This window comes from Psammomys obesus, unplaced genomic scaffold (assembly GCF_907164565.1).
Source record: "Psammomys obesus unplaced genomic scaffold, mPsaObe1.curated_primary_1811, whole genome shotgun sequence".
NCBI classification, from domain to species: domain Eukaryota; kingdom Metazoa; phylum Chordata; class Mammalia; order Rodentia; family Muridae; genus Psammomys; species Psammomys obesus.
The window spans coordinates 13,084,930-13,097,286 of record NW_026585698.1 but is presented as its reverse complement, the minus strand read 5'-3'; the positions used below and the strand labels follow the sequence as shown (position 1 = coordinate 13,097,286).

The 12,357-nt window shown below is 40.0% G+C and overlaps 1 protein-coding gene across 1 annotated transcript in view; it reads right to left on the bottom strand.

Annotated features, from left to right (window-relative positions):
- Positions 1-12,357, bottom strand: part of Pcdh15 (protocadherin related 15) — an 844,567-nt gene that overhangs the window by 290,427 nt on the left and 541,783 nt on the right. The window contains exon 11 of the mRNA XM_055598939.1: positions 9,281-9,393. Within this exon, the coding sequence (XP_055454914.1) occupies positions 9,281-9,393 (113 nt within the window). The remainder of the gene's footprint in view (positions 1-9,280; positions 9,394-12,357) is intronic.

Sequence of the window (12,357 nt, the reverse complement as noted above, 5' to 3'; positions counted from 1 at the left end):
GTCACAGAAAATGAAAATTGCCATCATGTGATACGTCACATGATATATCATATGATCACATGATGTGTTCAAAACATCAGTCAGCACCCAGAGCTCAGACCTGCTCAATAGTGCTTGGTTTTACACACACATACACACATATGTATGTATAACTACCTGTACAACAGTGTGTGTGTGTGTGTGTGTGTATGTGTGTGTGTGGCAAAAGAAGGTTTTCTTTAAGATCTGTGACTTTTCTAGCCTCAGATCGCTGTCTCTGTTTCTAGTACCAGGCATGTTTTTCTGCCTATTGAGGACTTAACTTTAATTAGAGGGCTCTTGCTAACTGCAAAGACAGGAGTGCCATTACTACGCCCTCAGCGTTATCATGCCATGCTTGTGTGTGTATGTGTGTGTGTGTGTTTCATAGGAATTACAGCTAGGTAGGACTACTGCCTGCCTCCTTATAAAGCTGTATAGCACATTCTGTATCATGAGGGCTAGTCCTTCCTCAGGAAGGGGGTTTTCATCAGGTTAGAGCTAGCTCTGGTCCTGCGGGTATTGTGTTGGAAATATGGTGTCTTCAGTTATAGGGACTTAACCTCAAACATCTGGGAAACCACCAAGGGTCACAGCAATGGCCTATATTTTGGGAGTGGTGGTGGGCCTTTGACTCCAACCAACAAAAAACTGAAAGGTGATTTTGAGGGCTTTTGTTATATACTCTACGACTCTTGCAGGTATCATTGTTAGCCCGAGTGGTATAACTTATTAAAACTATGTGTGAATGTGTGTGTGTTATATAAACACATTGACTTACATGTATTGTATGTGATTTTAGATAAATAAATAATATGATTCTGTATGGATTTCTCAGCTACTCTTAGTGTTATTTTACCTTCTTTCACCCCTCTATCTTTGTATTGCTCTCCTCCCCTCTGCCTGATTTGAGGTGCCCAACTCCATTTTACCTATGTTGTCATGCAAATTTCTTGTATTCTGACATTATCTCTCACTTGAGCAATGTCTCCAATTTAAACTTGAGCTTAAATTTCGACGTCTTTTCGGAAGATACGGATTAGAGCAAGTCTATGCTTCTGTAGTCAAAATTCATCACAATATTAATAATTAATTTATAACATTATTAGTTATAGTCTATTGCTTTTGAATAATTATAAAATTATCTTGCATTCAAGCCCATAGAATATAATTCAGTGGGCTAAGAATTAAAGGCTACATAAAGAAGTTTGGAAGCAAAGTTACCAGAAATCTTCAAAAGCTCACAAATATATATAATAGATAGCACAAACAAAATACACAGAATTGTGTTGTGTGCAGTAAAATCGATTTGTCTGCAGGGTCATAAATCCAAAGAACTTTTTCCTCATAGGCATAAATATATTTCCATTTGACAAAGAAAGATATCTTCACCACCCGGAATAAGGAAAGTACACTCTCAGAAGGCCTTATATTATGACAACATGATAAAAATCAACGGACTTTCCAGCTAGGGATTATTTTTAATATAATGAAATATATTTTACTTCTGTTTCAAGTTTCTTATCTACTTGAAACTTATTACAGTGGAAACACGACTCCTCAAAGCCTTCCTGCATTGTTCAATAATAAAATCATTTCCTTTTGTTTAGACGTTAGAATACAAACAGATGTGAGAATCCCAGCTATTTTCACCAATTTGAAGAAGACAGATGTAAATACTGATTGTATACAGGGCTGGAAGGTATGCAGCGAAGGTTACTATTTCTCTGCTCTGCTCTGGAAAAGAAAAATTGAAAGTTTTATTTGGTCTAGAGGTTTCCCACTATTCATTGTAATATTTCTGTGTAAAAATCTAAGAATCATGTGAAAAAAGAAACGCTGGGGCCATATAGTGGGTGATGAGGACGGTCGTGATTGGGAAGAGGGGTGTGAGGCTCGGAGTGATTCGCGTGTTGAGAGTAGAGCGAGGGTAGGGGCGGTTCTCACGGATCGGGAGCGAGGGTAGATGGTGGAAACACTGGAGTAGGTGCCCGGATGGTTCTTGTGGGAGAAGAACGGTGGGGGGGTCTCCGGGGGTCCCTGTAGCAGACTAGCGGGATGACGGGGTGGTTTAGGTGAAGTTGCGGACCGCGGGCTGAGGCGGTGCGTGTAGAAAAGTGGGGTAGGGGCTGTGTAGCTCACGCGGGGTGAAGAGTAGGGTCTTGGGTGGCTCCTGTTGGGAAGCGAGGGTTCATGTAGGCTCGAAGTGGTAGCTGTGGAGTGGGGGCTGGGTGGCTTATATGGATTGCATGGAGTGGGGGGGGGGCTCTAGCAGAGGCTGAAACGCTGCTTCCATCTGAACACTCTGGGGCACGTGGATCTGCTGCTTTGTCCTCAAAGTGATGTGTGCAGGCAGAAAGGACTTGCCCAAATTAAGTTTCTATCAAAGGGAGGAATACCTTTCCTCTCTTTACCTTAAGAAGTTGGCAGGCCAACTTGTGAAAGAGGTAAGAGGCCAGGCAAGCTCTTAGGTCTGTATATATTTTGTCAACCCACATGCGGGCAGCCGCTGCATTCGCGTAACATTTATTTCCGGACCTATAGAGACGCCACACATCCACTCTTCTTACTAATACCCAGAACCAGAGGGAGCAGCAACTCCTTATCCTATTACTTAGAATATTTAGACGCATTCCAGGACAATACAAAAGTACAAAAAAATTATTGCTGAAGAAGCAAAAACCATGTTTTTATCTGGTAGTGTAGTAAACGAGAATATAAGACAAACAGTTACTGCTATGTCAAAAGGGTCAACAATGGACTTCAGAAAGCAGGTTGTTTTTTTTTAAGAAACCCAAGGAAGAATTGTAAGGTAATTGAGTGGCATTTCAGGCCTGAAGTCTCCAAACAGAAAAAGAAATTTCCTTCGTTCGAGACCTTGACTGGAGCAGGGTGACAGACGTAATTCTTTATTAACTTGATGGTGAAGAATGGTGAGCAATATCCTGTATGTCTATGTTTCCTGAGTCAATGTGTTCCCAGCCTCTAAAGGGACGGTGTCAGGTGTGGCCTTGTGAGATACTAGTTTATGAGGTTTGAGTGTTCACAGATGGAACCAGAACCACCAACCAAAGAACATGCATACACTGGACCCCTGCGCATACAAAGCAGATGATCAGCTTGGTCTTCATGTGGATACCCCAACAACTGAAATGGGAGCTCTCTCTGACTCTAGATCCCATCCCCATAACTGGGCTACCTTGTCTGGCCTCAGTGGGAGCAACTTAAGGTACCAGGGTAGGTTGGTACCATGGTGACCTCCCCTTTCTCTGTGGAGAAGGAGAGGGGGAGAATGGCAAGAGAAGCACACAAGGAGGGATTGGGAGGAGAGGAGGGGGCCTGCCATCAGGATATAAAATGAATGAATAAATAAATAAATAATTTTTAAAGATAAATTAAATTTTAATAAAAGCACCAAGGGGACTGAGGAGATGGCTCAGCGGTAAAGAGAATGTCCTGTGATCTGAGGACCTGGGTTTGGTGTTCAATGCTGTTTGTATCTCAGCTACCTGCAGTTCCAACCAGCACAGGTTGAGAACTCAGGTCTGAGATAGTACACACATATGACATACATCCAGATAAATAACTTGGAAACAGGGTCCTAAGCAGCCCCACTGAGCTCTTCTCACCATGTGAAGATACAAAAAGATGCTGTGCCTCTCCAATGAAGAAGCTGCCTGGGCAGAGCTCACCCCAGGGCACTCAGACTATTTCCTCTGCTGAGAGAGAGAGAGAGAGAGAGAGAGAGAGAGAGAGAGAGCAAGAGCAAGCTGTGCCCATTGGATTGTGGGAGTTTGGGATAGATGGTGGTCTAGAGCAATTGACTAGAACACACTTTGTGTGTATTCATGGTTTAAGGGGAATATAGAAGACATCATGGCACATAGCTGTAATGCCAGCAGCTGGGGGTGGTGGTGGGGGAAGTAGAAGCATCAAGAGTTTGAGACAAACTCTTGGCTATGGTTCTACCATAGCCTGGCTAATAAAACGCTCTTGATGACTGGAAAAAGAAAAAAGGAAAGAAAGGACAAGAAGAGGGTGGGAGGACAGGGAAAGAGAAAGAGAGAAGAGGTCCATAGATTCAAGATTATATAGCTAAAACATTTCCAGAACCTTAATGGAATGCTTGGGACACATGGCTTGTCCGTAGCTGGGGAAAGGCAGTGATGGGCAGTATTTTGTTTGTTTTGTCCTAACGTTTTGTTACTGACGGTTACTGTTTGTTTTTACCCAAAGGTAAGGTTTAGGGAACCTCTTTTATTCTTATCTCTTATTCTTATTCCTCCTCTCTTTACCTGTCTTGCCCTCTGTCCCTTCCCCCTTCCTCTCTTTCTCCCATATACACCGACAATATTACACATCAATGGAGGGAAAACTCAGTAGCTTCTAAAGTACAACCCTCTTCAAAGTCCTAATGAATTCTGACAGTTCATTCATTTCTGTAGGAGTTTCCGTCTCTGTATGTTGGGAAACTATGATGGATGATGGGTGACAGGCTGCCTTCTGTGACCTTGAAGCCTGCGATCCTTCAACATGACAAAGCCTGTGTTAAACAAGCACATGAGGAAAGGCAGGAAAAGAGAGATGGCGGGAAGGTTGGAAAGCAACATGCAGAGGGGCTTGTCTGTGGTGGCTTTAGAGAGGCTCAACTGACAACATGACAAGTTGCACGGGGTGCCTGGGGAAGCAGCTGAGGTGAGAGAGAGAGAGAGAGAGAGAGAGAGAGAGAGAGAGAGAGCACCTGCCTGTGTGTGCGATGTAAACTGCTCATCGGGGCACACGAGGCAGAGAGACAGGCAGAGGAAATTATTTAAGCCTCTGGGTAGATTATATGGAAGACTGCATGATAACATAGGAGAGAAAACTTGTGAGAATATGAGAATGCCTGGCTTAGGTGACCAGTGATAAAATGCCAATTCAAAGAAGAGTCAGGAGAAGGCGTGGCTATTCTAAAGGATGTTTGTTGTATCACTAACTGGATGTGGTTATATAAACTGGGCGATCGTTAGATTCCCAGGCGATAATTAGAAATATTCTTGCAGTCATCAGAAGGAGAATGCATTTCTGATTGTCTTGGTCCATTATATGCTTGCATCTGGACAGATCTCAGGCAGATAAATCAGCACTGGATACGGAGAACTGAAAACTAACAAACACTGTATATTTTCAAATTACTCAATCTACAGTGGAAGCGTTAGTGACACACAGAGGGTCAGGAGTTAAGGCAACCATTTCTCACATGTAACCGTCACGGTGCTCAAGATAAACCTTTGACCAGGACTGGAGGCAGGTGGGAGCTAACATAGCATTAATTTAATTCCTGGCTCATTTCCTATTTCAAATGCTTATATTTTCTTTGGAAGAAATGTAGCTGTTTGCGACAGTCACAAATAGCATAAACTTTGCATTAACATACATTTGAATTTTTCTAAGGGTTCTATGTAGGTGTTATTCAGGGGCACATTGAAATATATATATTAACAGGGATAGAGATGTGGTTCAGTGGTCAAGAAAAGACACTGCTCTTCCAGAGGACCCACGTTTGATCCCCAGTACTGACATCAGGTGGCTTATGACCACCTGTAATTCCATCTTCAGGGAAGTCTGACACCTCTGGCCTCTTCAAGAACCAGAACTCACATGTGAAAACACAGCCTCCCCACATATACATATTTAATAATGATAGAAACATAATTTTAAAATGTATTACCAACCATCACCTGTAAAGATCAAGAGAAATTCACAAGATACATTTAATATGGAGGAACCTTGCCGTGCTATAGGCAAACGGACTATGACAGGCTTCTTAACAAATGGATAAATTTCCTAAGCAAGTGCTTAATACTGTGACTTAGATCTCTGGCCTAATAAAAGAAGGCAAAGTTCAAGGAGAGGGAGACCAAAGTGGCACCATGCAAGATGGCCACTAATGCTTAGAATATATATATTATACATTATATTATATCATATATAAATTATACATTATATGTATATAACGTATATATATATATATATTACATGATATTATAGCATGCCTGTGGTTCAGAACAAAAGTAAATTAAGATATGGCTGCCAGAAAAATGAGTGAGCCACCAAGTGACAGCAGGAACAAGGCACCGTAATGCAGTGTTAGCAGTTTTCCACTGTGTCCCTTGTTTAATCAGATCTTAATAAAAGCTCTTAATCAAAAGGATTTACATGAAATGCAATTATTCTTTAAGGAACCAAGAGACAATGAATTATTAATAGTGTATTCATTAGAACTGCTTTAATAATGCAAGATTTTGCTTTGTATTAGACGCCTAGTGTATAGATACACTTTGAATACTCTACACTGACGGTAGTGAATTTTCTGTGATTGGTTAAAGACGCTCGGCGCGTGTATTAAACGCACTGACATCTGACATCTGTAGCACGTTTCTGTAGTCCTGCCTCACAGGAAGTTTGTGGTCGCTGCTTTCGGGAGGGTAGTCTCCAAGGATCAGATATTTCATAATCCAGACTGGGATGTGTGCCGATGATACAGACAATTATTCAAGGACCATGATCCATAGATGGAATCATTCTGAGGCAAAGCAAATGACTGATTCTTCTTCCTTTTCAGCATCCTCAGATGAGAGAGTTAACCAAAGGCTGGAGAAGTTCTCCAGGGGAGGGTCCCTTTCCTCGTAGTGTTCCCTGAGCTTGGGTTGTTTGCTAGGTAGACTGAAGCGTCTAACTACCCAGCTTTGTCTGCCAGGCTCCACCTTTGCGTTTTTACTCGTGAGCATGCAGAAGAAACCACTGGCAGAAATAGCCAGAAATAAAGATGAGAAATCTCTGGTTCCTGACACAAACCAGGTCTTAATGTGCTACATCACTCTCCTCGAAGGCAGAATTTTCCCTAAGTCCTGGGGCTGACACTGTCGTATTTTGCTTTACTCAGCTTGCCAAACAGAAATTGGGATCAAATTCGGCAACCACAAAAATCTTCCAATGTAAAATAAAACACCAATGTAGGGGAAAAAAAGTAAAATGTTTACCACTGAGGAGAACTGTCGGGTGATGACGTTTCAAAGAATGCCAATGGGTAGCCATTTTTATTGTTTCAGTTGATGCTTTTGCTCATTGTCCACTTCTGATACCTTTGGCTCACAGTAGTTTGGATCCAGTAACACTTGTAGGTACTTATATTGATAGTATAAAGTGTTTTAAAACATAAACATTCATCCGTTCAAATTTCTAATTGATTTTTTTTTTCATTAATGGATAGCTAAGTTTCTCTCAGACAGCCCAGGACAGCATCCAAAGGAAACAGATTTCATGTTTAAACTGAAGCAATTGGGAAACACTATTTAGACAGTTTTCATGATTCCCATAAAGATAAGTCCCATGGGGCCCAAGGGAGGGACCAGGAGAAGAGGATGCACATTGCGTTACTTCCGTGAGTTCCCAGGATAACCACAAGTCCTGTATGACTGCCTTGGACAAAGGGGGGCAGCCTCGCCTCTTTGCTGAGTGACATCCAAGCGGCTGTATCCATCCGGAAGGCTCCCTACCTCTTTTTTGCTACATTATGCTTCTAAGGCTTCCCACTAAAGCACATTTTCCGTTTTCATTCATTGGCTAAAAGCCTCTTGACCCGGCAACCCTAAGCTTGGAGTAATCTTCAAGAAAAAAAAAAATTCTTTGAAACTCCAGATAATTGAAATAGTCTTTTGGATAGTGTCTTAGGTCTTCTTTTATCTCCTCTCTGACAGCAGATAGGATCTAGAGGGACACAGACTTACCTACGTGTACACTCTTAGTTCCCCAAGGGAAAAGCATTACGAAATAAAGACATTATTAGGTGCGCCCGTAACGTAGGGCAGGAAGCTCTCGCGTACTGTGAACTAAACTTAAATGTATTTCAGAGGGTGGCATTTGAAGTTGGACTTACACACAGTTACTCCAGGCAAGAATACCGAAGCGACTGCATGGTTTGGCCCGTGAAAAGAGGCTGAGTTTGAAGTAAATGAAACCAGGTCCAGTCTCACTTCTCCCCAGAGTTAGCCATGTGTCTCTGTGATAACCACTGACCCTCTAACTTCCCATCCCACATACTGTGGTGCTAGTAAGACAGCAGCCAGGAGGTGGCATCCAGCCAAAGATGAGAAACAAACAAACAAAAAAATTAAATAAAATAAAAAATAAAAATAAAAAAAGAGCATTCCTAAGGAGTGCTTAGGAAGCCTCTGGGCTTCATGTTAATGCCTAATTATGGTATGTGTGTGTGTGCATGCATGGGTGTGAAATCATGTAATGCATATTAGATTCATTCAGGGGTTATTGTTGTTCTGTCTCTTACTTATAATTATCCTTATTCAGTATTCATTTCCAATCAGGAAATTCTCACTCTCCCTTCAGTGTCAAACTGAAATCTTAAATCTCAACATTCTAGTGTAGTCCATCAGGATTAACTAGTTTCCATATTACTTCTGTGGTTTCATTAAAATAGAGTCAATATTATTATTAAGTAATAATTACTTAATATTACACTTTAAATTATAATATTATTTCAATATCAAGTACATCACCCTAGCTTTATTTTTTGTCAGTTATAAAATCATCTTTCAACATAAAGAAGATAGTAAGGCATATATTTAAAAGTCCCAGGATGAAGGGCTGGAGAGATGGGTCAGAGGTTAAGAGCATTGGCTTTTCTTCCAAAGGTTCTGAGTTCAGTTCCCAGCAACCACATGGTGGCTCTCAACCATCTATAACGAGATTTGGTGCCCTCTTCTGGCCTGCAGTCATACATGCAGGCAAATAATAAATCAAAAAACAAACAAACAAAAAAAAGTGAGTAAGTTGTAAATCATCATCATCTATTCATATGAAAAAAAGAAAAAAATCCGAGTGTGAGCAAGAACTTTCAATGTATGTCAGAAAAAGCAACAGAACCAAAAATTAATATTTAAGGTAAATAATATATAAAGTACATTTTCATGTTGCCATTGTTGATCCTTCATTTCCAAAAGTTAAATTATTTTATAAAAAGTAAACGTTAAAAGAAAAGTCCAGTTTATTATTTAAACTACATACCTCTGACCAATGTATTTATTACATCTACATGTTGAATACTACTATATCATTGTAGAGAAAAAAAATGCAATGTTTATAGTGAAAGAAATTAGTTATCGTGGTTCACATTACACATCACACAAGAGGTCTACAGTGGCCTCCTTATGAAATGGATTATCATTTCATCCATACAAGAAAATAAGATTTTAGTTTAATTTACCTTAATCACCAAATCAAATTTTTGATGGAAGTCTCTGTTTACTGGCTCCAGAAGAGTGATTTCTGCGGTCCTGGGATCCATGTAGAAGAAGCGCGGGTAATCCTCAGGGGTGCCTGCGAGACAGGAGGCTCAGCTCAGAAATGAGGACAAACAGCAACACGCCGGCCCGGAGCAGCACAGTCAGGATTTCATTAGTAAATTAAGTTTCTACATTATCCAGTCTGGGGATGGCAGATACAGACGCGATACGTAATTAATTAGCTCATGACTTAGAGAGAGGAAGATGTTTGTTTGGAAGGTTTTCTGAATTTCTTTTCATTCAGGGAGCTCTTTAATTAATTTGGAAGCTCGTCGTACGAGAAGAGACATTATGCAGAGGAAAAGCAAATTTTGGATTATAAAATTATATTTTAATGGTGCATAAATCTTAATTATAGTCTGCATGGCTTTTCAAGATATCTTATAATAAATAAAGACCAGCAATTTAAATCAAATATCAAGATGTCTAGGAACTAATCTAAATGTGTTCTCCTACAGCAGGGAAAAAAAAATTTAAGGTAGGTGTTCCACTAATTATGCCACTGAAATTTTAGCTGGAGATTTTTTGCCTTTTTTGGGGGGGGGGAGGTGCAGGTATTTTAATACATAGAGATAATGTTTATTTTTGCAAAATTTCTCACTTTTCTTGTATCATCCTTCCCTGTGTGTTTGAATATTCTTTGTCCCATAGTAAACAAATGTAACGTCATAATAACGTCAGATGTAAAAAGTCAGCTCACATGACTTTAACGATTAAGCATGTCAGTAACTACCAGTGACACTGTCAATAATTTAAACTTACAATGGGGACATGAAAATTTGAGAGACTAAATATTCCTATACTATGGAGAAACTTGGAATTATTTCTTTCAGTCACAGTAAATAATTATATTTGCTACTGTAGGAAGATTATAGGAAAAAAAAATGACAGCGATGAGTTGAAATGGCCTGAGAGAGTATACAGAGAACAATGGAAGGAAAACAGAAAGCTGGAGACACATGCATAGACAGCTTCCACTGGTTTTAAGACCACAAACACAGATTCAATTGCACTAAGATTCCATCGCTCATGTTTGGATTCAGGTGCGAGGAACTTGGCTCAACTGATGAGTCCCAAGGCCATGTTTATCTTCTTTGTAACAGCACCGGGGATGGACCCTACAGCCTTACTCCTGGTCAGAACTCTGCCATTGACCCCATCCTCAGCACAACAACATAGAAATACCATCTAACTAGTTCAGTAAGTTATCTGGCTAAATAGATGGCAATATAACATATACACACATATTTACACACCTATGTAATCTTTAACTCTCAAGGTAGTTATCTTTAGATAAGTAAAACTGAACTTAGAAAAATGGCCCACTAAAAAGTAATACTTGGCATACTTAAATAGAAAAAAAATCATAATATTAAAATTGGTATTAGAGAGAGAGGGCATGAAGCATTAAATGACAGGGTAGCATAGAAATCAAACTCGATCAACAACTTTTTTTTTTTTTTTTTGGAGCCATAAATAAGCTTATGTAATTATAAAACAGATTCTATTTAAAGATATCTCAAAAATGTTAATCTGTTTTGGAGAAGGTTCCGTGAGGTGCTGAGAAGGAGGTATTCTCTTGAGTTTGGGTGAAAAGTTCCTTAGACATCTATTAGACCTGTTTGATTTAGGACTTCTATAAGTGTCATTATTTCCCTGTTTAGCTTCTGTCCGAATGATCTGTCCCTTCTTGAGAGTGGAGCGTTGAAGTCTCCTGCTATTAAGGTGTTGGGATTGATGTATGATTTAAACTTTAATAATGTTTCATTTCCAAATGCAGGTGCTCTTGTATTTGGAACATAGATGTTCAGAATTGTGATGTCCTCCTGGTGGATATTTCCTTTAATGAGAATGAAGTTCCTCTCCTCATCTTTTTGGATTAATTTTGGATGAAAGTCTATTTTATTAGATATTAGGATGGCTACTCCAGCTTGTTTTCTGAGTCCGTTTGTAGCCTATGGCAGCTCAGTCTCCAAGTGGGTTACCTAGTAAGGGGAACAGAAGCTGTCTCTGACATGAAATCAGTGGCAGGTTCTCTGATCACCTCCCCCTGAGGGGGAGCAGTCTTACCAGGGCACACAGGAGGACAATGCAGCCAGTCCTGATGAGACCTGATAGGCTAGGGTCAGATGGAAGGGGAGGAGGATCTCCTCTATCAGTGGAATGGGGAGGGGCATGGGAGAAAAAGAGGGAGGAAGGGTAGGAGAAGGAGGGGATGGGAGAGGGGATATAGTTGGGATACAAAGTGAATAAATTATAATATATTAAAAAGTTCATTAATTAAAATTTTAATCTAAATATGAGTTCATTTGGTGACATAAACACAGACATTCTAGAAACTTCATAACAGATTGATCTCTTATCCCAGTGAATACGGTTGTGACAGAAAGATTACAGATTAAATTAATGTGTGTTGAGTATTCATACCATGATGATAGAGTTAGTTGATGGTTTTACTCTGAGACAACTGTGAGGGTATTTTACAGTAAGCTACGTAATTAGTTATGTGATACTTGAAGCACGTAAAGTATTAAAAAACTTATAGAAATAGTAAAAAGATATGAGTGTAGAATTAAATGAAAAGCAACAATATTTCCATCTTAAATCTTGAGTTAGAAGTGTGTAATCTCCTGTTACAGTTTAGCGCTGAGAAGGAACGCGAACACTGCATGGCTCTGCACACTGAAATGGCTGCCCACTTGGAAGTCATGACCACCCATGGTACACGGGTCATCATTCAGAAATCCCCCACATCAAATGTGAATAATGTTTCCAAAGGACATTTTCCTTCCTGGGTCCATGGCATAAATGCAAAAGAACCGTGAACTATTTCACTGCAGGTGGAAAGAAGGATTTATGAGTCTCTCAAGCTGCTGTCCTCCTTCAAAAGCCAGAAAGAATGGTTTCCCTCCTTACTCAGAGCATCTGTAGTAGTAGTTGTCCTGACTTGAAATAGACCAAATATGCTTACATTCCTAATTTCATAATGTTAAAAGCA